At 41.8% G+C, this 25847-nt stretch overlaps 1 protein-coding gene across 2 annotated transcripts in view; it reads right to left on the reverse strand.

Moving 5' to 3' along the window:
• The window catches only part of TRPC7 (transient receptor potential cation channel subfamily C member 7), a 103107-nt gene that overhangs the window by 28283 nt on the left and 48977 nt on the right, over window positions 1-25847 (reverse strand). For both annotated transcript variants that reach the window (XM_081893274.1, XM_081893273.1), the window contains exons 4-6: window positions 9312-9476; window positions 4032-4248; window positions 87-320 (exon numbers count right to left, since the gene is read on the reverse strand). In XM_081893274.1, the coding sequence (XP_081749400.1) occupies window positions 87-320; window positions 4032-4248; window positions 9312-9476 (616 nt within the window). The remainder of the gene's footprint in view (window positions 1-86; window positions 321-4031; window positions 4249-9311; window positions 9477-25847) is intronic.

Below are 25847 nucleotides of genomic sequence, written 5' to 3' on the forward strand. Positions count from 1 at the left end.
TCAGGAGAAGAACTTTGCTGCTTCTGCCTCCAGTAAATACCTGAGCTGGAGCAACAAATACGTATTAAGTAACAACCTTCTCTTACCATATGTGAAGTAGGCAACCTGAGGAGGAAGGGTGACATTATTGAGGTCATCAACGGGAACATACAGGTCCACGTATTGTTGTGCTTCTGATGCCTTGAGAAAAGCCATGAATCTGGCAGTGAAAGAAGCTACAAAGATCGAAAGCATCCCAAAATCCAACAGGTTCCAAAGATGCATGACGTATTCCCGGGGGCCTTCTTCCCAGATTTCTTTGCATTCGGACCATATCATACCTGGGTTGGGGGAGGGGGGAGGGGAGGGCAGACAAACTTGGTATCATGTCATCAGCAAGGTTGGCAAAGGTGTGTCCCTCAAAATCCTCGGCCGTGCCCTCTATGCCCAGGCACCAGACGTTGCATTAAACTTGCAAAAATACTGTCTCTCTGCCTCTCTCCCCTGAGCAACACAGCAAAGGCAGCATTTCTTCAGCTCCACCCAAAACGTGGTCCCTCCTGGAATGCAAAAACCTAGTGGCCAGAGCAATCTATGTTCTCTTATAGCTGCCCTTCCCAATATTCACTGACTCTCAGTATAATAAATCACAACCCTCATCAACAACAATAGTTCTGCCAAGTGCTCAAAGCAATCCCCACAATAACCCTGTAAGAGAAGTTAAAATAGGGTTGCGATATTTCAAGAAGTAAAAATCTGGACATTTTGCTGATTTCCCCAAATTCCTCCCAGACGCTAATTCCGTCATTGGAATCCTGGACATGTCCAGGGAAATCCAGACGTATGGCAATGCTAAGTTAAGTGGTGGTGTCTGGCCTAAGGCCGCCTAGAGAGTTCATGGCAGAGGCAAAATTCAAACCAAGGACCTCCTGATTTGTAGCTTAGGGCTCATCCAGACTTCCTTCTGTGCCACAGTTCAAGGCACAGGTCCACGCTTTAAAATGCCATGTCTGATCACTTGGGTTGTTGTTTTTGCCCTGGCATTTCCCCCACAAAAGCCTAGTCTATAGTGCTGAGTCCGAGTAAATGGCAATCCTCAGAAAACCCAGATTGCTGTTAATTCTGATTTTGGGTCAAAGCATGGGTTTTCCTGAGGAAAGAGGCAGGTAAAAAAGAAGAGGTGCTCAGACATGGAGCTTTAAAGTGTGGACCTGCGATTAGAAAGTGTGGGGCAAAAGGTGGCTCATAGCCACTATGCTACACCAATAGCAACCAGGAGAAATCTTGTAGTAATTCATTATTTTCCACCCAAAACTCAGCTATGAAGAATTGTTAATGTCCCAATACCAGTTTTCACATCAAATGCAGTTTTTTTCATTGAAATTCAGTTCACTCTTCTTAATTCCAATATTATCATCCTGACTGAGTGAGGTTTCATTTGTGATGTAATTGAGAAAATAATTGGGGGAAAACCAGAAAAAACTGTAGCAAGATATAAAATGTTATATTCTTTATCTAGGCTGCAGAGAGAGTTTGCACAGGTTGTGGGCAGTTATTCTCAGTGAACAGTAGTGAAAATGGGAGATATCTAGGGGGTGGGCAGGGAGGACAAACAAATATCCTGAATTTTCTTCACTTGTCATGCACCTGTTACCTAAAAAATCATTCCTTTCTCAAAATACAGATCTCCTGGGAGGCATTTCAATATGATTTTAAAAAATAAATAATTCATACTGTCATTCATGAATTTTTTACAGCTTGTCGCTTATTCACTTTCCCAAATCTAATATCCCACACAACCGTTGTTTAACGCACTTTCATTTGGGATGCACAAAGATTGCATATCTTTATTTGCACTGTAAATGAGCAGACTCAGAGCCAGGAGATTCCATTGTCTGAAGGACGGTATCAGCTTCTGACAAAAAGAACTCTGCTCCAAATCTTCCAGGTAGAATTTAGAGCACCTCTGCATGGGAGGCTTTCTTAGTTTCACAGAACCATGTCAGCCTGGGGCAACCCAGGAAAAAAACATGGGCCCACCCGCTGCCATGTCAGTTGTGGCGCAGCAGGTGTAGAAATTCAATTCAGGTATGCAAGCAGGTCCTGAGCACTGCAGTCCTCCCTTCCTGCAGTTTCCAGGAACTGGGATTCAGAAGCATGCTGCCTCCAACAGTAGAGGGGGAACATAGTCATTTTGGTTAGTAGCCACACAGCAGAGCAGAGTAGTAGAGCATCTGCTTTGCGTGCTGGACATCCCAGGTTCAATCCCCAGCATTGCCAGGGAGCTCTCAGAGAAACCCAGATTTGAAATTCTGGAGAGCCACTGCTAGTCTCTGTGCATAATACTGAGCTAGATGGTCTGACGAAGTATGAGGCGGATTCCTATTTTCCTAAGGAGGCACCCAGCACTTGCTATTCTCAATGGACCTTTTCTCTCATTGCTAACAGCAGGTGTATAAACAGCCTCAGCCCAGTGTACCTGAAGGAGCGTCTCCACCCCCATCATTCAGCCCAGACACTGAGGTCCAGCTCTGAGGGCCTTCTGGCAGTTCCCTCACTGCGAGAAGTGAGGTTACAGGGAACCAGGCAGAGGGCCTTCTCAGTAGTGGTGCCTGCCCTGTGGAACGCCCTCCCATTAGATGTCAGGGAAATAAACATCTATCTAACTTTTAGAAGATAACTGAAGGCAACCCTGTTTGGGGAAGTTTTTAATGTTTGATGTTTTATCGTGTTTTTAATATTCTGTTGGGAGCCGCCCAGAATGGCTGGGGAAACCCTGCCATATGGGTGGGGTATTATTATTATTATTATTATTATTATTATTATTATTATTATTTTGAGGAGGGTAGATTCTGAGTGGGTCCATTGCAGGGGCAAAGAGCTATACCTCCTGCCAATACACAGTGGACCTAATCCAGCTTGGGCTTCCCTGTATCACACCTGCTATTTATTTATAAAAAAATAAATCAAGCATGCCAGAGTAAACTATGAGACACATCACAAGTGGTTTGACCTTCAGCCTAAGAAAGTGAAACAGCACCCAGTAAAGCAGCTTCTGGGGGGCTTTGTGCACTGTTCTGCCATGTAGACTTTGTTCTCTCATGTCAATGCTGTCTGCTATGATCTATGATCTTACTGATTTTCTCAGATTTTCACTGGGGAATTATAATTGTGCATTGGCACAATTTGGCTTGAAAAGATCAGGTGTGTTATACAGGACCACCAAGGCTGTTTGGAAAAAGTAAAGACAGTCTTAGTGTTTGAGTTCCAAGATAATTTGCTTACCAATGGATAGCAAGAGAGAGGGCAGTCAGTCATGTAGGCAAATGTTTTCTCCCCCATAGGACTTCAAGCACTGCTCAAAACAAATGCAACTGAGCTCAGCTACACTGTTCGTTATCAGCCCTCGAAAACATTCATAAAGCTGTATCAGAATTGGCAAGCTATTAAAGAGAATGGTATAACTTCCTAGAAGCGATTTAAATGAGAAAATCAAACGACACTCTTCTAGAAAGTCGGATAAAAATAAATAAATGAATAAAATCCAACATTATTCCAGAGTGCCTGGAGCAGTAGTGATAAAGATTTCTCTGATTATAAGCAGGGTACCAAAATCTTTGCATGGACACACACAGGGCAGATACCAATTCACTTCTTTAACCAACAGCCTCATCACTGGTTCTTCACGCCTTCCTCATAATTCTTGTTGGCAATAGTCTTATTTTAAACACCAAGGATGCGGAATCTGTGCCCCTCCGAGATGCTATTGGCCTCCAACTCCCATTAGCCCAACTCCCATTAGATCCAATTAGGCCAATGATCAAAGAGAGTGGTAGCTGTAGCTCGACAACATCTGCAGGACAACACTTAGGTACCTCTGATGTAATGTTACTGTCAGGGGATGAAAGATTCCACAGAGAAGGCCCCTTTCAGAGGCACCCCTGAACTCCAGCTTTTAGCCCTGACTTTTCTCTCTGCACTTCACTGCCATCGGTCTGGGTCCCCTTTGACCTGTGCCTATGAGAACAATAGATGATTGCATTTCCACTTACCTAGAACCCATTTCATGATGAGCATTTCTGTCCATGAGAACTGTGTTGTTTTTACTCTAAATATTTGTTTGGGATGATCCATGGCAGTTTCATTGGGTAGCAGCTTGACTCCTTCAAATCGGTCCGAGGCATTCACTACTAAGAGTCCAAGGAAAATGGTGAAAGAAACAGCGTGCGCCACAAACTTCATGAAGGGGCTCCGGAGTGTCTGTCCCAGCTGAAGACAAAGGACATACAAAGCCATGAAGCTGACTTCAACATTTCTGCCGTAAGAAAAGCAAGACTTTCTTCAGGTTTACATGGCACAATTTCAATGCCTGAAGCGTTATTTAAGAGTAAGGCATAGATTTCAGTGGCATCTACTTCTAAGCCATGCATTTGAAACACAAATACTTCACTAACAGGTATTCTAAAACAGTTCTGCTGATGGTACCTATGCACTTGAATATGTGACATTTCCAAAATAAGGATCGCCCAGAAGTTGTACTTATAAGTCATTACCTCCTGGGACCTAAAAGTAAGGTTGCCATATTTCAAAAGGTGAACATCCGAGATTTTTTTTGGCAAAGTTGTTGAGTTGTTTTTTTAGTTTTGGGGGGGCCAAGTCGCAATTTATTTGTCATTTTTGAGTTACTTTTATTTTTAAAAAAATATTGGCAAAAATGGCACTGCTGCCATGGGCTGCCATAAGTTTGGGCATTTTTTTCTGGACATTTTCTCCCATTTCTGCCCAGCACTGCTAAAGACAGCTGGATTCTGGATATGTCCGGGAAGTCACAGATGTGTGGCAACCCTATTAAAAGTATATACTAGAGGCCCTGAATCTAATAGAAGAAAGAATGTTAACGTATTCAGTACACTGAAAAGTCCACCAAAAATGCTAAAACAATATGGCATCAGTGTGCCTAAAATGGACACACATGCATTTGTTTCATGCACATCTCCCACCTGGGTGATGAAGCAATGAAATCGCTTTAGGTGAACACCCTAAAAAGCTGGATTAAAAAACCCCTATCAAATAAACAGTATTAATTAAGCAATAATGCCGGAAGCATCCCTAAACACTACATATGTGATCAACAATCCATGCGTTCTGCCCATATCACATGGAAAGGGAAGTGAGAGATGGATGGGTTTAATTTTAAGAGCAAAAATGGTGGATGGACTGGGATGGCTAATTCCTCCTACTGCCTCTTCTGTATCTCTCAACAGGTACAACAAATGTCCCGGCACATTTTTCATCCCCAGTGAAACTCTAATATTAGAAGTGAGGTCACATGGGAAAAGAAAGGGAGGGTCATAGCTCAGAGGTAGAACATCTGCCTTACATGCAGAAGGTCACAGGATCAACCCCTGGCATCTCCACATAGAGATGGGAGAGAAACCGGCCTGAAACCCTGAGAATCACTAACAGTCAGTCTGGACAGTACTGAGCTACATGGACTAATGCTCTGGCTCCATATAAGGCAGCTTCTTTGGGAGGAGAGATTGCAGGTTACTAAGACATGATGTTAGGATATTTCCGTTCCACCTTAAGAGAGAGCAGGCTTGTGAGTCACAGAGTCTGCGCATGTCCTGTTTCTCAGGATGCTTATGTTCTGCTATTGCTTTCGTTTTCTCTCTCTGCGCCAGAACACGCTAGCAGTCGGTCATGTTTTTCTTTGTTCTGACCAACGCTGAATAAACATTCTAAATGATACTCTCCTGAGTGCAACTTTTGCTGTGTGAATTCTGCTGAAAGAGTGTGCACCAGCCCAGGAATGTGGCAGGAATGTTTCTGAGGCTTGGTGCCGCTAATTCCAGATACTGCGTGACTACAGAGATCAACAGATCGTCCGGAGACGACGTGAAGGCAGTGATGGCCTTTGTCTCCCTGGCAGTATCCCAGTGGGTGGCGCTGTGGTCTAAACCACAGGGCCAAGGGCTTGCCAATCAGAAGGTTGGCGGTTCGAATCCCCGCGACGGGGTGAATTCCTGTTGTTCGGTCCCAGCTCCTGCCAACCTAGCAGTTCGAAAGCAAGTAGTTAAATAGGTACCACTCTGGCGGGAAGTAGTTCAAGTAGATAAATAGGTACCACTTTGGTAGGAAGGTAAACACTGTTTCTGTGCGCCGCTCTGGTTTTGCCAGAAGCGGCTTAGTCATGCTGGCCACATGACCTGGAAAAACTGTCTATGGACAAACGTTGACTCCCTTGGCCACTAAAGTAAGATGAGCACTGCAACCCCAGAGTCATCCGCGACTGGACTTAACAGTCAGGAGTCCCTTTACCTTTACCTTCAAGCCATGGAAAAAGGAGAGCATTTTATAGTCCTCATCCAAGTGTCTCTTTCTGCTGTTAATACTGGCCTCCTATCTCTCTCATTGTATGTGAGTGGGGCATATCTAGGTTAAAACAAATTGATCCATAGCTGTTTAATCTACTTTGGTCCTTGCCCACTCCACCACATTGTAACAAGTTTTCACTATGAAATTTCAACATTTTAAAGTTTCAACTTTGCCAATAAACTCTTGCAATAATGTACCAGTAATTGTTCAAGAGAGAAATATTATCTTTAAAAAAAGAAGAAAGAGAGAAAGAAAGAAAAGACTACAAACAAATTTACAAACTTGTCACACTTCTGAAAAACCTAGGGGACTTCATAAAGACTTAAATGGTTTTCTCCAAATGTGAGATCAAAATATATTATCTTTATCCCAATATTTCCAAAGTGCTTCTATATTCACTTTAATCATATAAACAAAGGATTCTTTGAAGCCAAAACATCTCTTTTAAAGCTTAAAGCACACACAAATACTTTTGCCAGACCTGAAACTTAGCTTCCACAATAATAACATAGCAAGTTCACGTTGATATAATTTGAAGCACATTTTTGCATAAACAACTCAGCATAAAGGTCCAAACACCTATGGATGGATATTCTCATATGGAGTACAGAAAATATTGTCCTGAGGAAAGTTCTTGAGAATTTTATATTACGTATAGGCTGGTTAATATTAAAAAAACACCTTTCCTCTCATTTCAACCCTGCTGGCAGTGAAAAGCCTGAAGGATCCCCCAAACTAATGTACATCCCTTTCTCCCTGCAGAACAAAACTTGTAAAATACCCCAACTCACTGAGATCTACCAAGCCTTTAGGCACCTGTTTAAATTAAGACTAAGAAGGCCTTTGGATGAATAATCATTCTAGAATGGGTATAACTACGGTGCTTTGTTTTGGTTTTGGTTTTACAGTTTCCAGCTTTCTAGACTTTTCAGGTCCTATCTTAACTATTTTAATTTTGACAGTGGTTTACTGCATTTTGTGGTTTTGTTTTTATGTTATTGGAATTGTGGTTTACGTTTTTACATAATTGTGAAAAGTGAATCCAGTGCTTAGAATTTATTCTAGCCAAGGCGCTCTGGCTTCTTATTTCATAACATTTGTTCTGCAGTGTCTACCTACAACAATATAGGGAAGAACTGCTGCTTTGCCCTAATTACTTTTTGTGTGTATGTGGTGTTGGTGGGGATAACATTGATACTATTTGTCTAAGCAGCTGTATGCAGAAGCAGCACATCTCTGGATTTGTGGAATCTGATACATGTTTAGTCAGAATGCCCACTGACTTCAGTGGGAATTATAGGTAAGTAGACACTGAATTGCATCCTACACCAGCAGAGACCCAGGTGTACATCACACAATCAAAGTACTGCATGCATTGCCACGGAAATAAGATTGCATAGAAACTCTTTTTAATATAACTGCTCTTCTCCAGTGATGTCAAAAATTCCATGTTCGATCAGGGCTGCATCAATATTTTATTTTCTTTGTTAGTCTGATGAAAGCTGTGGAAATCGTCCTTGGAATGACAGCTTTCAAAACTTCATAAAAATATAATTTGTAGGAAGATAAATAATGCAGAACCTCAGACCTTCAGAATAATCTCAACGCTTCTCTCTTTCCCAAAACCTAATATTTTGGATATCTCTCTAACTGATGTCTGTTCAGCTGGTGCTTGGACATGAGTGGCTTAGCAGGTTTCAGTTACTGCCTTGATTTCAGTTACTGTCTGGTTTTTGTCTCTGTTTTTTCATTTTATTAAATGCAAACCATGCCTAGGTGATTACGACACTGAAAATCTTGCCTTCCAGATGCAGTTTGGCTCCAATTCCCATCAGAGGTGGTTTTACGGTACTGCTGGGCGCTGCCCTGCAGGAGGTGCCAAAACAATGCTGTGGAACGGAGTGCAAGAGGTACATGGGGGGGGCGCATTGAATTTTAGCATAGCACCGGGTGCCACTGAAATTTAAGAGCCCAAAGTCCGCCACTGCTCCCATTAACCTCATGATCAGGGATGATGCAAGTTGTATTCCAATAACATCTGGAGGGCACCATGTCACCTACAGTGCCTTACAGTGTCACCTTCCTCATGTGACAGTTCCCTTAAATGTACTGCATGTGGCAGCTTGGGTTGATAGCAGTCATTAGGCCTAAGGGATAGATAGGAAACCTGCAGTCATCTAGTTACTGGGCTACCCGGCCTAAGGAGATGTGCAGGTAGCAGTAACAACAGGAGCAAGGTTTCTTAGCTTATTCTTCAAAAATTGCATCCACACATGACCCCTAATAACTAGTAAAATTGGCATTAGGTAAAGGTAAAGGGACCCCTGACCATTATGTCCAGTCGTGGCCGACTCTGGGGTTACGGAGCTCATCTCGCTTTATTGGCTGAGCGAGCTGACGTACAGCTTCCAGGTCATGACTAAGCCGCTTCTGGCGAACCAGAGCAGCTCACGGAAACGCCGTTTACCTTCCCACCGGAGTGGTACCTATTTATCTACTTGCACTTTGATGTGCTCTTGAACTGCTAGGTGGGCAGGAGCAGGGACTGAGCAATGGGAGCTCATCCCATCGCAGGGATTCGAACCGCCGACCTACTGATCGGCAAGTCCTAGGCTCTGTGTTTAACCCACAGTGCCACCGACGTCCATTATGCCATCCCTTATTTCCTATTTTTATTTGTGCTTTCCCCACCTGTCTCTAAATAGCATTGTTCTCCTCATCTCTAGCACTTTGGGGAACAAATTTCAAAACAATATCAGAGCTGGCTAGCTGGTTTCTTCCTATCCTTTGTCACCCCACAGGAAACCCTTGAGACTTTCTTCTAGCCCTCTTACAACCGTGATGTCAATATTTGTTTGTGGTCTTAGTTAAGCATCTGCCTTGGTATCAAGCCCCACAGGAATTTACAGTGTGTAAGTAATGATAAACAAACATGCACCTTAACCAATCTGTACCTTGCTGCAGGGAGCGATCCAATATGCTATGGCAAGGAATGGAAGGCCGATGGAGACTCCGAAAACAGCCAAGAATTTCACAGCAATGGACTGCTGGCGTAAGCCTGAGAGGTTTTCGTACCACATGGTGAGCAACTGCTGCTGACAGTTGGGATGGGCAACAAACTGCAGGAGGAAAAATGAATGTAAGCATCGCCTGAAGAATATAAGAGCTGATCAAGAAAATAGCATGAGTTCCCTGACCACAGGGGTGATGAAGCTGTAAATATACAGAGAAACAGAGCCCCCTTTAAACATTCAAAGCTTGTAGCAAAGGCAGAGAACAAATCCCTGGAAAACAGAGAGATTAGGCCCATTCATGTAACACTCATCATCTATATCTTATCAGACAAACCATTGCTTGTTCCAAAAGTTTAAATCTAAGGTACTTCCAGACAGGAATTTATTGTGGAACAGTATTCCTCTTCCATGCAAGTTTTTTGCAGCATCCACATAGCATTGTTAGCAACAAATTGCTAATCACCTCCACCCCCCATTTCAATTCTGATAAACACTTTTTGCAGAAAATCCAATGAGTTCTTAAAAAAACACAAATCTGTTGGCAATAATCCATTTGGAACATAAGCAACATCTACACTGACTTGAAAGCACCCCCATTATTTCTGCAGATTTGTCTCTTATATCCAACAGTGTTCAGTATCAATAGCAACGGTTTAAGTTGCCATCTCAGGATATATTCACCGTTCAAAAAGCCACAGTCTAAAAAACCACAAGTACTAAAGTATTCCCATTATGACTGTATTCTCAGCTGCAATCCTGCTGTGTTCAGCTTTCAAAACACACTAAAACATCTCTTGTAGTGCTTCGCTGAAGAAGTCTGGTGTGAATGTTAAGGAAGTTATCTTAGAAAGCTTTGTAGAAAAGCATCTAGACTAATGACCATCACTTGCTGTAGTAAAAATCAGAAATTTCATTAGTTATGAATGCCTTTCCTTTTTTTGTTTCCTGAATCCACTTTCAATGTTATTGATGGCTCCATAGTCTAGCGTTATAAGAGATGCACTTTCTGCATCTGGCATCTTCATAATACACTTTTCAGGGAAAGCTGAATACAAGTCTCTTTACCCACCATATTTTTGTGATTTTAAGTCATTCTAAGTTATAAGCCATGCTGGGAGCTCAGGGTTATAGACAGGTAATAAATTAAAACACTACTACTACTACTACTACTACTACTGCTCCTGCTCCTCCTCTTAATTTCTACCAGTAATCAACTCAAAAGAGCAGCATAGCCTGTAAGCAGAGAATGCACAGATTCATTACCATGGAAGTCCCAAAACTGCGCATAAATTTTGCTAATAGATCTGCAGGATGTGAACAGAATTGGAAGGGTTGGAAGGTGTCTACAGTCCTGCCCTTCTATGGTTACTACTGGCCTGCCTAGAACCTTGTCCTTTTGTGACCAATTCCGGGGCTTACAATAAGGAGGACTTGGAGAATATCTAGTAAAAGATGGGCAGAGGTCTATTGTTTTTATTCTGAGCTCATATTGCTGCCTTCTAAGAAGCTTGTGAAAGTCTACAGTGCTGTGGTAGAAAGAATATTGCATCCTTGTCAGAACATCATCATCATCATCATCATCATCATCATTATTTTATTTGTATTCCGCCTTTCCACAGTTAAAACAACGCTCAAGGTGGCTTGCAATATGAAAATATTTACCTAGTTACAAATATAGCAAAGTAGTCATAAAAATAAATAAAACACATTAAAAACTACAATTTCCGCATAAAAATAAAGCTACAAACAGTTAATATCAGTAATATCAGCAACAACAGCAAAAACTCCCAACAAAATACCCCTGTCCTTGCTGGACAGCAGCCACAGCAGTTCTTATGAGGCCTGTCAGGCCCCACCCTGGGCCAGGTGGAAAGGGGCAGGAACGGGGCCCTCATTGACACAAATACACAATTACATTGGGGGCACTTGAAATTAAATTATAAGAGGTAGTGGGAATTTAGTGAGACATTCACAGAAAGCAGTTCATCATGTGTGTTGTGCCTCTGGTTTCACTATGCCATTTGCACCAGTTTGTGGTGAAACTGGTATATCCAACAGGTTATGAAGCAAATACAGTGGTACCTTGGTTCTCAAGCTTAATCCGTTCTGGAAGTCTGTTCCAAAACCAAAGCATTCCAAAACCAAGGCGTGCTTTCCCATAGAAAGTAATGCAAAATGGAATGATCTATTCCAGACTTTTAAAAACAACCCCCAAAGCAGCAATTTAACGTGAATTTTACTATCTAATCACACCACTGATCCATAAAATGAAAGCAATAAACAACGTACTGCAGTCACACAATCAATCAATCAATCAATCAATAGCTGAACTGGCTCCCACACAGTCACAAAAACAAAACAAAAAAGAGCTGCAAAAGCAAAAATGCAAAAAAATAGCAAAAACAGACAGACTTCAGCATAACACTCAAAACAGAAGCATAACACTCAAAATGGAGCACATTCGGCTTCCGAGAAAAGTTCGCAAAACGGAACACTTAACTTCTGGGTTTGCAGTGTTTGGGTTCCAAGTAGTTTGAGTACCAAGGCGTTTTAGAACCAAGGTACCACTGTAATCAGAATTGAATGGGAGCAGTCTACCTACTCCCTCCTACATCCACCAGCACCTATGTTTTGCAGGCATGTAAAATATATACCCCTTATTTCCCCCAGAGAATATAGTAGTTGCTGTGTACTTGCCGCTCTGTCTACTCTTTAGGTTCCTATGGCAGTATATTCTTTGGATTATGTTTTTCTTCTCAACACATAGGTTGGGTGGGACAAGAGTTAGGGGACAAATGAGAGCAGAGTGGGAGGCTTGAAACCACAGGTAACCAGCCCTTGGCATTGGTCCCTGGTATCTCTTTGTCTAATATTTTCATTGGAACTTCAGAGTATGGTGCTGATGTCAGCGTGCCGATAACTGTACCCCTTTTGTCCACCACCATTTATTCATTTTCTTTGCTGGAAGAAAAACTATCATAAAAAACCTCTGTGTGCTTTTCATTTTCCTTGTAGGCACAATGCAGACAATTAAATCAGCATTTAATCAAACCAATGCCAAAGGCAGTTAGAGTCCAAAATGTTTTGAACAAAGCAAACGAACTGCTTATTAGTTTAAATGTTAAAACTCCTCCTAGAGGGGATATGACATCTCACATTTAGGAATCATTAAATATTGTCTAATTTGAGCTCCAAAAGCAAGCTGAGGGTGTATATCTACAGCTGGAGAACTGTGAATGTCATTAAAACAGAGCATGACCTATATAACAATATAGAACAATGCAACAGAATAGTTATTATGTAGTAGGGTTGAAAGAGATTACTTAAACTTAAGTAGCCTTCCATGAGCAATGGACAAGCTATCTAGCAGCATAAGGCTGCTGACTAGCTAACCATCAGTTGGGCTAGTGCTTTCCCACAGGAATTGGATCACATTTGGTCCAGTGGAAATGATTATTGAAATATTTATTGATTTTTTTTAGTGCTGTTATTTATTGATTACCTGGTATACAATTTCCTTTGCAGGAAGCTGGAATCTAAATGAGTGTCATATTTAATCAAGGAAGGAAATACAGGATTTCCAGCTAGGTTGTAGGGGTTGGAGGGTACCTGCAGTGAAGACTCAACAGGTAAGTGTGGTGCTTAACCCTGTCCTTGCCGGCTGATTTTGTCTGCAAATCTGACTCTGCAAATCACCTCTCTTTTAGACTCCATATCTGGCTGGCAGTGAGCCTAGGTCACCATCATCTTTGTTAATGTTTTTACCTTTATGGGGTTTTCCCTCAAAAAGAAAGCCCAGGCTAACTAATAGCATCATACAAACACAATATTATGAAAAATACAAACAATTAATAAAAATGCTGCAATCAGTTAACAGAGCTGCATAGGCAATGCACAGGAAAAAATAGTTCTATACCAAATTCACAAAGATTAAATCAATAAGCAAGGGATCTCTCTCTCTCTCTCTCCCACACCCACCCACCCACCCACCCCATTTATATGACTCCACCAGTCAATGTTGTTAATGGGGACAAGTCCACTCTAAAGACTAGCAGAATGCAGGAGAAGAATCAGGCACACCCTAATTAATGCAATGGTAGCAAAAAATAATGAGAGCCACCATAGCAGAAAAAAACCTTTTCATGTAAAACCTGCCCATCCATCACAGGTCAATAGAGAGGCACAGGTCAATAGAGATTCTAACAGAGAACCTTCTGGAGGCAATTGCCTCCAGTGGTTGTTGTAACCACCAATGAAACATTTCAGTCTGCCACTCATGGGGCTTGATGCTCCAGGTAAGTTTACTCAAATGTCACTTAACTGGAAAGACAGTCCCTGCTCTTCAGTGGATGTGGGGCAAGGCAGAAATGACCTTGAGGGCCAGCATTTCCCTCAGTGCTCCCCAGGAGATTTGCTCCCTTATCTTGTTACCTCTGCAAATGGAACCACAATTTTGCCCTGATAATGTTAAGTTCTCCCCTCATAACGCCAAGCCATTAAGCTGTTCACAGATTCTCTCAGAAATAAATGACAGCTCACTTGTCCAGTGATATGCATAACATATGAGATACATGAGCCCAGGGGATATAATTTTTGCTGACATTCAGAAGGTATATACTACTTAATTCTTTTTTCCATAAAGTTGGGATCATTCTCCAATCTAGTTGAACACAAATGAAATTGCCTGGTATAAAAGCATGGTTTCCTAATGACAAATCCACCACAGCTTCACAAAGGAGTTTTTATTAGAAGAGATAAAGCTTCTTCCTTTTACATATTTTACCCCAGAGTGACTCCATCTCTGCACCACATATAATGTGACTGACTGCTAATAATCTTTCGACATGATTAAAGATAAAGATAATGAAAAGGAGAGATAAAGAAAATGTTATTATCATAGTTTATTGCATTTTGTGAGAAAGCAAAAGGAGATTAAGGCTCTTCAAGAGGAATTTTTTTTAAAGGAAAAAGTGTTCAGAGACACAAGCCCCAGGGATAGTATGACACATCTCTATATAAATGATATCTCAGGGGGAGAAAAAGACACTGAACACCAGAGAACAACAGCAAATCTAACTTGTGAATTTATTCCAGCCTGCTATAAGTAGTACATTGGTAGAAAAAGAAAATAGTAGCATTTATGGTGTGAGGTTTCAAATGATTATAGACTCTTGTGGGTATATGATTGAGTTCCATAAAAATCAATGGAGGTTTAGGCACTGATTTCAAAGGAATGATTATCTCTGAACCTGGACATAACTGTGACTGTCTGATAAAGGTAGCATCCAGATGACAGACTCACTGTCAGCTGACTGAGCAGCAGAATATTAAGCTGGAAGGGACATCAAGGAAGAGACAGCTAAGTAGCAGATAAGTTTCACACTATACTACCTGCGTTGGAATATGGCAGATGTGGGCTGCATTTGGGCCTTCAAATGTTCCTGAATTAATAGTAATAAAAATAATGAACTATTTTTCCTCCCCAAAAGTGAAACTGAAAGTGACTTACAAAATGAACATTAAAAACAACTGGAGCACATTTGAATTTATCTATTTTTTATGTCAAGTCTCTTTCTCTCTCTCTCTCTCCACACACACACACACCCTTCTTAATTTGCCTCCCATCAATGGTGGTGAGCAGGGTGAATTAACTATGCCAGCTTCAGGGTTGGGAGAGGTTCTGCAGCTGGGTTGGGGTGTGCTGGGTATGGATAAATGATAAATTTAATTTTGTTCACATTTAGGTAGGTGACCCTACCTAATGCATACTTTCTGAAACAATTTGTGAACCAAAACGCTGCCCTCCTTTGAAATTCATATTTCTCCAAATTCTGCAATGCACTTCTCCAGCCAAGTAATGTGTACATAAATGCATAGACCAGGGCATTGTGTTAAAAAAACCCCTCACATATTAGTGAAAACAACACACAAAAATGCATTATATCTTGGGAAATTGTTTTGCAAAAATGTGTGTATTAGGTGAAATGGCATCTAGAAATGTGTAAATTGGGAGAAATTTGCATCCAAATGCTGATAAATTTTCATGAAGGCTTTTTAAAAACAACAAAACAAAGCTGAAAACTGATGTGGAAAAGTTTGGGAGAATGATAAACCAGGAGAAATTGAAACTGAGAGCTTTGCCCTGGCGAATGTGAAAGCCTTTTAATTTTGTGGATCAAAACCTCCTCCCATCTGCTGAAACTCATTCAACCCAATAAACCCTTCTTCCCTTCCCTGCTGCTAGAGCACTGAGAGCAGAGGACCAAAAAGAAATGTGGCCAACCCAGGCAAGTAGGTACCTATTATTAACTGACATGAATGGTAAGCATACCAACAACTGCAGTGAATCACAGTAGAATAGGCACATCTATTTATAGTTGCAGGGCTTCATTAAATTGGAGGCCCCTAGTCATTGCTAACTGAATTTGAGAGTACAAGCTATTCTCAACATGCTGCATGTTCCAATAATTATTGTAATAGAAAAATAATTGATTGCATTTGGCAGCAAGGTACTCTAAGACTGGTTCTGTTATAATTTATCATATATTTTAATCTACTTCAACACTAGTAGTATGTAGGAACAGCTAAAGCAAAAACAAATATGAAATGGAAAGTGAGAAGGGATTTTCCTCCTATCTATGTTTATTAAAATTCATGGAAACATATTTTCTTCACAAAACAAAGGTTGGTGGTTTGCTAGACTGGAGTAAAATTAGAAGGGACTGAAAAGTTTAACAAATTTAGGTTCTGCCAGTCAACCCCTTTCCCCATTGTTTTCTCCTTTTTAAAGAATGAGTCAGTAACCTGTTGCAAAACTGAGCAGTATTAACTATAAATAATTACTTTATTTAGCTATTTCCCTTTCCTAGAAACTGACATCATGAAAATGTGAAAAGAGGCTGTTAATGGCTTATTTAGAATGACCGCTCCCCGCTTAAAATGGGGGGCGCCCTTTGCGTGGACGCATGCAGCCCCTAGATCTGGAGCGGCTCCAACAGCATAGGCTTGGCCTTGCCTTCCCTCAGGTGGGATACCTGGAGGTCTCCGCCTACCTAAGTCATTTGCCCAATCCCACCTGGGGGAAGTGTTGCCAAGGAGACCAGGCCAGGTAGGGGAGGGATTACCTGCCCACACAATAGAGGGAGGATCTTACCTGGGAATCCTCACTTGGCTCCAGAGCTTCTCCCACCCTACCCACCCTTAGTTAATGTCTTATTTTGCAGGTTAACTTTTCTTCACAGGTTTCACAGGTTAACTTTTCTTCACAGGTATGCGGGCGCTGCTACGTAAGGTCACTGTTAAAGGGCCGGAAAGGAATTTCCCTGCATTGGCAGGTTTCGCCTTTCCCGTAGCAAAACGTCACAACTTTGGCGGTATCAGGCCTTGGGCGGAATCCTTTAGTCCATCTTCCTCTTTGCGGCAGTGATACCAGGGTTCCCCGTTAAAGGGGTTTCTGAAGGGAGGCTTTGGCCGTGCACCGAAAGGTTGTCATTGCTCTCGCCTGCGGCGGCGGCGTAACGGGGGCAGCTATCTCTGCTTGAACATATGTTCTCCAGAGCCGGCCCATCCCCCCCCCACACACTGGATAACCCTGATGCTCCCTAGGTCCCCGGCTGGGGACTGGGGAGGGAGAACGCCCAATGCCTGAGCCAAGGTCTACCCACATTTGAAATTTAATAAAGTTGTGGCCAATTTAATTCCATAGCACGTTGTCTCGAGTCGTTATTCCACATGACGGGGGACCACGGGGGATCTGGGGACTCCGCCTGTCCACGCAATGCAAGCATACAAAGGAACACTATAAGGAAAACATCAATATGAAAGTCTTCATCTTATTGTGAAGACCTTGTTGCAAAAAGAAAGGAAGGAAGTCAACCACTTTGGTTACAATCCTATGCACATGCACCATAACTATGAGCACACAGCATTTTATTGTACAAAACTGTCATGGTTAAAAACTGCAGACTGTATGCTGTAGAGAATAGGGTTAAATATGGTTGGCCTTGCTTTGGCACATGAAGAAAGAGAGCACATTTCTCATCTTCCTTTCTCTCTGCAAGCATAGTGCATCAGCAGGTTATGTCAAAAGTGCTCCATAACTTTAAGCCACCATCTCACACAGACTTGTGTGCTTTTTGCTCCCTGTTGTCCAGCTTCTGAATACCCGATGTTTTTATTGCCTTTGTAGCCCACACACAGCCTGAGCCCATTATTTATCCCTTTCATATAAGATGGGAAATTTTGCATGCTTGGAGTTGTCAGTCTGTTTTAATTCATAACCTTCACAAGCAAATATAAACAAAAGTTTCCTCTAGGTTTATAAGAGCTTTTGAATTTTAAGAGAAACTGATAGATGTTAGCATCAAGAAAAGGATCTGTGCACAAACATTGGACAGGCCAGAGTTAAATAATGCCACTGTTGGCCTCACCTTAAGAATGTTAACCACAGTTCATCAGTTCAGTGGGTTACTTTTCTTGTCTTTGCCCCCACTCAGTGAAGCACGACCCCAGTGAGATCCAACGATTGGCCAGTGGAATTTTTAGTCAATAAAACAGCAAGCAAACAAAGTTCAAAATGCTGCAGCTGAGCTCTGAACTTCATTTTTGTATTTTACTGACTGACTAGCAATGCCTTGCCCTTACATAACATGGAGGACATAGCGAAGCCATTCCAGGAGGTTCAAGGAAAATGCTGTTCTGAGAAAGTCTGGAAGGTTCCGTGAGGTTTTACCAAGTTCCAGAACATTCTTGGAGGCTAGTGAAAAATGAACCCGCATACTTTCCTGAAGCGTTCTACTTCATTCTGTTTTCCCTTTTATGGCAAAAATGAACAATGTGATACAATTCTTAAAATGTTTACATGTATATAAAATGCCATTTATTTTATTTTTAATTGTATTGTTTGCTACTTTGTTGTTTGCCATCCTAAGGTCCCTTGAGAGGAAAGGTGGGGCATTTTACAAACAGACAAATGAATGAATGAATTGATATCACAATCACCCACACTCATATACACTACCTGTTGAACAGGCAGAAATATTTTACATTTTTGCATTATACGCTCCTCCTGCTGAACATTCACACCAGTGTGACCATCCAGTTTATGTGGTGTTAGCAAAAGAAATGAGGATGGATAACTTGAGTGGCACCACTGCTATGGAGTGCTCTCTCTCCACCTTCAAAGTTTTGGGGTGCCAGGTGAAGCCCCTGTGTTCTCCCCAGCTTTTAAGATCCCATGGTTTTACTTCTTAAAAGATTACTTTTTGTCTTCTGCTTGCTGGTTTTTAGTGTTGTTTACTGATTTTTTGTTGGCATATGGCTTTATGCTACTTTTCATTAATTTTGTGTTGACATTGCTTTTATAAATTGTTTTTGGGGCTATGGACTAAGATATTAATATACAAATTGCTTAGAGAAAGTCAGAAATGCTTACAGAAATAAAGCAATAGCTGAGAGGGTAGTCCATGACAGGGTTGTGGTTCTCCAAATATACACAGTGCCTCAGATATTTGCCTGGTTTGCCCATCTTTATGTTTGACCCTGAGTTAGGTAAATATACAAGATCTGGAATCTCACCCTCCATTAACTCTTAATGCCAGAATGTTTCCCTTCTGTTTTTTGTATTCACATTAATTTAGCATCACAGTATGAAAAGAACATACTTTAAAGGGTTTGCTGCTCCTGGAGAAATATATGTAGACTAAATTGGGAGCAGCCCAGGTCACACACTCCACAAGAGCCACTAATTGGTTTCATTAATCCTTTTAACTTTAGTAATCAAATTTTTTATCTGTGGTCTGTCTGGGTTGCCATTTTATTTCAATAACTTTCTCCCTTCCCTATAAGGCATGGAACCCTTATATGGGCAGTGAGGAAAAAGGAAGCTTAAGAATTCAAATAAAATGAATCACATGTGAATAACATGCTAAATGCCAGTAAGGACATTGTGATTATTTATGTCGACACTGAAAAGATAGGTATCTAGGCAAGAAAGCACAAAGGGTGCATAGTTATGCAAGCAAATTACAATACAGTTGTTGAAAAGTTTTAACTGTGCGGCAGTTGATTAAATGACCTGGGATTAGGGCCAGATCACATGAAGCCCAGAGATCTTGGAGCAGGATGAACTAAGGCTGAGAGCAATGCCAAAATTCAGCACCTTTCATGTTCCATTCTAAATAATAGAACCCCTGAGGCTCTGCACTCAATGCGACTGAACTCCTAAACCTGCCTCTGTTGGATCCTTGTTCTGTGAAGAAAATGAGTGGAACAGACTTCTGCACTTTGTAGCATCTGAACTTTGCCTGCCAATTGGAGCCTAAGCAGAAGGGTGTGGGCATTTGTTCCCAAATTATTCATTTTTGCCCCTTTCCCAGTATTTATGTATTGGGTCAGATGCTAGCCAAGATGGCTGTGTTCGACATCCAGTATCAAAAGCAGTATGCCTGAGAACATCAGTTTCTGGGGTCATGAGTGGGGAGAATACTCTTGTGTTCATGACACGCTTGTGGGCTTCCTATAGGCATTTTGATGGCCCCTCTGAGGACAGAATGGTACATAAGGAGATCTTTGGTCTGATCCAATAGGGCTCTTCATATGTTACTGCTATTTATTAGTTGTTGTTTTTCTAATGTCTTCTGTTTATTTTTACAAGATACCTGAATTTACTTCCTTCAGCTTATTTACCCTCCTGGCTGCAGCTATCAGAGAACTGATTTCTTTTCATATGCCTGGTCTCTCCTTGGCCACTGTATTTTCTTTCACTTTTGTAGCTATCTCTTCCTGTCATGCAAACTGAGCTAACAGACTGAAGCAGAAGTGACTAAACACCCTCCCCACCCAATAAATGAGCCAGTCCTCCACCATGCTGAGAGAGGAGGGGAGGAAAAGAGGCTTCCACGCAGAATGGGGGAGGTTCAAGCATCTTGACTGTGTGACCAATGCAGTGAAAAATCCCAATTTAATGGAGCAGGCAGTCGTCCGCTTGGAGCATCTTCCCAATCTTAATTATTAATAATGAAATTATGGGGGGGGGGGACGTTTCCTGAATCAGCTCTGTATTTTAAATAGAATTTGCAAAGCCATCTGGAGAACTGTTTAAATTTTATTAAATTTTTTTCTCCCCAAAACCAATTTATGTGCCTAGCTGTTAATTAAACTGAGAGAGGTGCTGTGCCTTTCGTGGTGAGCAAAGAATTGTACTGGCAGCTGTGGGAAGCTGGAGCTGGGCTCTCGAGAGCTGCAATTTGGTGGCATAGAAAGAGGTGCACTTGACGTCTCGAATGAAGGTGATGAATGGTGCACCTCCCAAGGAGGACTACTGGCTTCATACTGGGCTATATTAAACAAAAAGTGCTGGGGAGGGGAAAACACATTTTCATTACAAAATGGCTTGCGCCTTTCATACTTACAACATAAATCCAAGGTATTCCATAATGTGTTTAACTGATTTTAATCTTGCATTTTTATTTTGCTGTAACCCAGTCTGGAAGGAAATCCAATAAATAATATAATCATCCCCACCACCATTGATTTTATGTTCAGTGCTGGCTCCATTTTTTTGTTGTTTTTTTGAGGGGGTGGGATGGGGCTTGGGTAGTGCTGCTATTAAGAATTTTTAGACTCTGTACTTGTCTTATTGAAGGGTGTGCTTCTTTAGAGGTTAATGTGTATCATTTCACTTACTTCAAAATGTGGTAAGCTAGTTCTGCTGCAGTTTTTTTGCCGGGGGGGGGGGGGCTTCCTGTTCATTCTACTGAATGGGGCCCTGGACCTGTGCTATACAGAATGTAGTTCTCTGTTTGAAGAGCTGTCCAATCTAAATCCAGTTTAAAGATAAGGAAGAAGTCAGCTGGCACCACTGCCTCCAGTCAAGGTGTCTTGAGTTGGCCTCTCTTCTCCATCCTATAATTGTTCACATGCCCCCTCTCTGCCCAGGAGCTCAATTGCTCATTGCTTTCAATGACAGAGTTTAAAGCTTGCCTATTGAGAACTGGAACAGCTGAAACCACACCTCTCATTGCTGAAAGAATGTCCCTTGTGGGGTGGCATTCCAGTCACAGTTAAATGCTAGCCAGAAGCTCTACTGACTAACCCTCCTGGCCTGACGTCTGATGTACAGTACAAGCATCTGAAGGGAGGGAGGGAGGGAGACTCCATGCATGCAGAACACATGATCCAGAACCCAGGGCAACCAGGGGTTCAAGACCACATTCCAGATCGCCTTTCTGTCAGATGTCTGCACTGTACACACACACATGCCATTAGGAGGGGCTACTCATCACAGCCCCATGTGTGTTCTTCTGATCCATGAGTAGAACACTCAAGTAGGGCTAGAATGTTGGAGATAGGCCTTTGGCGGGAAGATTGTTTGAAGTTCCTTGTGGGCTTTTTCTTCTGTTTCCATTATCTGACTCAAAGCAACTTTTGAGGGTGTGTATAAAAAGCTGCCCCTGTGCTACTCCTTGACAAGAACAACAACAACAAAAATCACTTTCTTATCTGTACAGATAAGATGTACCCACAGTCCCAAGGGGTTTTTTGCAGTTACAGCTGCATGAAAAGGCAAGCTGAAAGTACAGATTCCTTCCACAAAGGTCAGATTGTTTATTTTAGTGATATTTGTGATGTTTTTCCCTTGGTGTTTTATAAAGATAGAGACCATGTTTCATGATACTTCATCTACTCACTATAGTACCGGATGTCCTTGCATTCTGACAAAAGCAAAATAATAATAATTCATAGCTTGGACTTCGTTATTTTAAACCTTTGCTTATCTATATACTATTACTGAATATGTGGGAAGTAATCAAAGCCTGCCTTGAGTCTATATATATATATAGTGGTACAATGGCTGTATCATAGCCAATGATGTTAATCTGAGGCGTGATTATTGGAAATGTGTGTGCATATGTGTGTTTACACACTGGTCTGTCGTAATGCTGGTGACAGGCTGCAGGGTGAGGAAAGCAATGGAGACAGGTAGCTCGTGGGGTGAGTGAGCAGGGCTTACAGTGGGGCAGTTTGAGCAACAAGGTAAAGGACCCCTGGAATGTTAAGTCCAGTCAAAGGTGACTATGGGGTTGTGGCGCTCATCTCACTTTCAGGCCAAGGGAGCCAGCGTTTGTCCACAGACAGCTTTCTGGGTCATGTGGCCAGCATGACTAAACTGCTTCTCATGCAACAGAACACTGTGACAGAAGTCAGAATGCACGGAAACGCTGTTTACCTTCCTGCCAAAGCAGTACCTATTTATCTACTTGCACTGGTGTGCTTTCAAACTGCTAGGTTGGCAGGAGCTGGGAAAGAGCAACGGGAGCTCACCATGTCGCAGGGATTCGAACCACAGACCTTCTGATTGGCAAGCCCAAAAGGTTCAGTGGTTTAGACCACAGCGCCACCTGCCTGCCGATGAGCAACCAGGGCAGTGTGGTGGCACATGTGAGCTGTTGAGATTGAGAAGGAGTAAGGGGAGGGGAATACAGGAGGGGGCTTGGGCAAGGAGTAAGGAGGGGCTTTGATGAGGAGTAAGGAGTAAGAGTAAGGGGAATGGGAATGGGTGGGGATTAGGGGGCAGAGGGTTGGTGGGAGAGTAGTGGGAGTGGCAAGTGAAGCAAGCTGAGTGTCAGCTGTATCTCTCTCTCTCTCTCTCTCTCTCTGTGTGTGTGTGTCATTCATGTATGTATGTATGTATGCATTCTATGAAATATATAATACTAATTCTTTTATATGTGGGATTCTCCACTATCATTTAGAGTGCTAAAATTATAAAGCACAGAACACTCACCTACTTTTTTGCCAAGAATTTGATAAAGTGGGTAATAAAGAGATGCTAATAAGCTCCTACAGCAAGCAGATATCTATGGAATAAACAAATATGGTCATGGTGGGGGAAGGGGATGAGTATTGACGTAAGCAGAACAGTTTCTGCTGATTTGAACGCACTTTGTGTCAAGCCCCTCTTAGTGTTTCCACAAGATTAAAATACTAAAAACAAAACAGAATGCTACTCTCTTGTTTTCCTCTAATCTTTTGAAATTCAAGGCTGTTGGAAGCCACACAGAATGCAGAGCCTCAAATTATAGAAATAATACATCAAAACAGCAGCATCCAGTACAATTCTATGCATGTCGACACAGAAATGAGTTCTGTGTACTTCAATATTGCAGCCTTTAGATTTTTAAAAAATTATTTAACAAAATTTATATGCTGCTTGATTGTAAGAAAACCACTAAGCAGTTTACTTTTATATCATATTTTTCCAGCCTCAACAGGTGTGTAAATAGATAGAGAGGATGGTTAACAAGAGTATGCAACTGGCCACAAGACTGAGTGCGGACCACAATTTGATGCTTTGAAAAATGGCTTGTGTAGTTCCAAGGCGCCTCATAGCAAGTTCTTCAGCTTGGGATTCATCCAAGTCTACTTCATTCACACAGTTTCATCACTGGGAAATTTTTTAAGCTTTTCTCCCTTTTCTCCCTTTTGACAGAAGTGAAAAAAATCTACAGGCCTACTAACTAGTCCAGTGTGGATATAGCCTGCCAAATTATAGGCTAATAGTTTCAGAAGCCTTTGTGCTTTGCATATTTTTTTTTTTAATTAAACTTCTACAGCATTTGAATTTGTGTGTTGAATTGGGTGGAGTTTGCCAACAAGGGTGCCTCTTCCAATGGCATGAATTTCTGCCGGATTTCAAGATAGCTTCAGTTGATTTTCATGTAGAGGCATCCATTTAAGACTTGGCGTAGGTGGGAAATGAATTATTTTGTCTCCTCTAGTATTTTGTAAGCAATTGATATTTCACCTTCCGGGTGAAAATTACAAGCTTGACTTGTGAGTCAAGCAGAGCTCTCTCACTTTACCTTGGCATTGTGGCAGGCTTAGAAACATTGTTATTCGCCTTTAGCAGATGCTTGTCTGCAGCATTATTTTAAATGTATACATCACTGAAGTGCCACAAAGTTCTACTTTGTTTTGTGCTACCTCACAGACATCATACTTCACCTCTGGCAAGCCACCTGTGCTGTTTTGCCTCAGGATTTGAGATTTGTCTGAGTCCATTGAACACCCCTAATAGACATATATCAGTCATGGTTTGGCCAGACCTTTGCACGCAGGAAGACTAACGCAGGAAGATGGTTTCCCAGCCCAACTTCCTCTTTAATGCATCACACTGAGTTGCTCTCTTGATCTTGCAGAGGATGTTTTCACTGCACAGCATGCAACAGTTGACTGCAACTGATTGCCAGTGGCTGTAGGGAAAATTTTGAAATGAAGCCTAAGTAACTCCAAAATGCTCTGAAGCTCAGAAGGGGGGGGGGATCTTAGAGGATCTTTAACTCAATGATTATCAGGTGGAATATCATCAGCTTTAAAGGCCTCTTTCTTAGCAGTGCTGCCTGGATCAGACAGCTTTTGCTGGAGGAAGCGTTAAGCAGGCTAGAATATTATATAATAAAAGAGGTATAATAAAAGTTATATAATAAAAGAGGTAAGATACAAACTACACACAGCTGTTATTCTGTGAATGGAAGGGAGGAGAGAAAGGGACCCCACTTTATATGTGCCTGCAAAAGTATTGGAACAACATATTGCTTTGTTTACATTTGTCCTGTAACTTCCTACTAAAATTCTGCAACCTTTTAATACCACAAATGCTCTGGGTTGTCTGGTTGTTATTTTCCCTCCCCCCCCCCCACTTTGATTGCACTATAGCACAAGACTGCTCCCCCAGATGGCAATAATATAGGGAAGCATTGCTGAACAACTAATGTGTGGATGGTCCAGTTTAATATCCACCACTTATCCACTTTTGCTGCATACATGACATGTTGAAGAATACATCTAGAGTAGGTAAAAAGAATCCCCACTAGATCAGAGAAGCCCCCACTTTCCCACTTCTTGAGCTGCCTCTGGCACCTCTGATGATGTTGTGCTGTCCCCCAACCCTTTGAGGCAGATTTTTTGGGGGGGAAACAAATGGAGCTGCAGCAGGAAGGGTGAATCAGTGAAGCTGACTCCAACCCTTCTGTTCTTCTCTCCTGGATCCAAAAGCCTTCTGTGAATAAAATAATGCCATTGGACATTTTTGTGCATTACTCAGATGAAGCATTGGATGGTTGCTTAATCTACTGCTTACACCAGTAAGAGCTTGCAGCTCAGCCTTAAACCTGGCAATGGGTTTGCACACACAGGTTGTAACGACCACTCGTACACCAGAAACTCATTATGCCCATGGAATGCATAATGACAAAAAAAAAGAGAAGTCGTGTGAGTCATTGAAATTTGAATTTCAAATACAAGAAACTCTCACTGAATAGAATCTTCCATAAACTTAGTGTATACGCTGATTATGGAATTCAGTCGCAGCTGTTCTTAAGGAAAATCTGGGAGTGGCCTTGCCACCGACTTTTCCTGTTCCTTTTCTCCTTTGAAAGGGGATATTAGAAGGGGAGAGAAGAGGGGAATAACAGG

Source organism: Podarcis melisellensis, assembly GCF_964234715.1.
Source record: "Podarcis melisellensis genome assembly, chromosome: 2".
In the NCBI taxonomy this organism is placed as follows: domain Eukaryota; kingdom Metazoa; phylum Chordata; class Lepidosauria; order Squamata; family Lacertidae; genus Podarcis; species Podarcis melisellensis.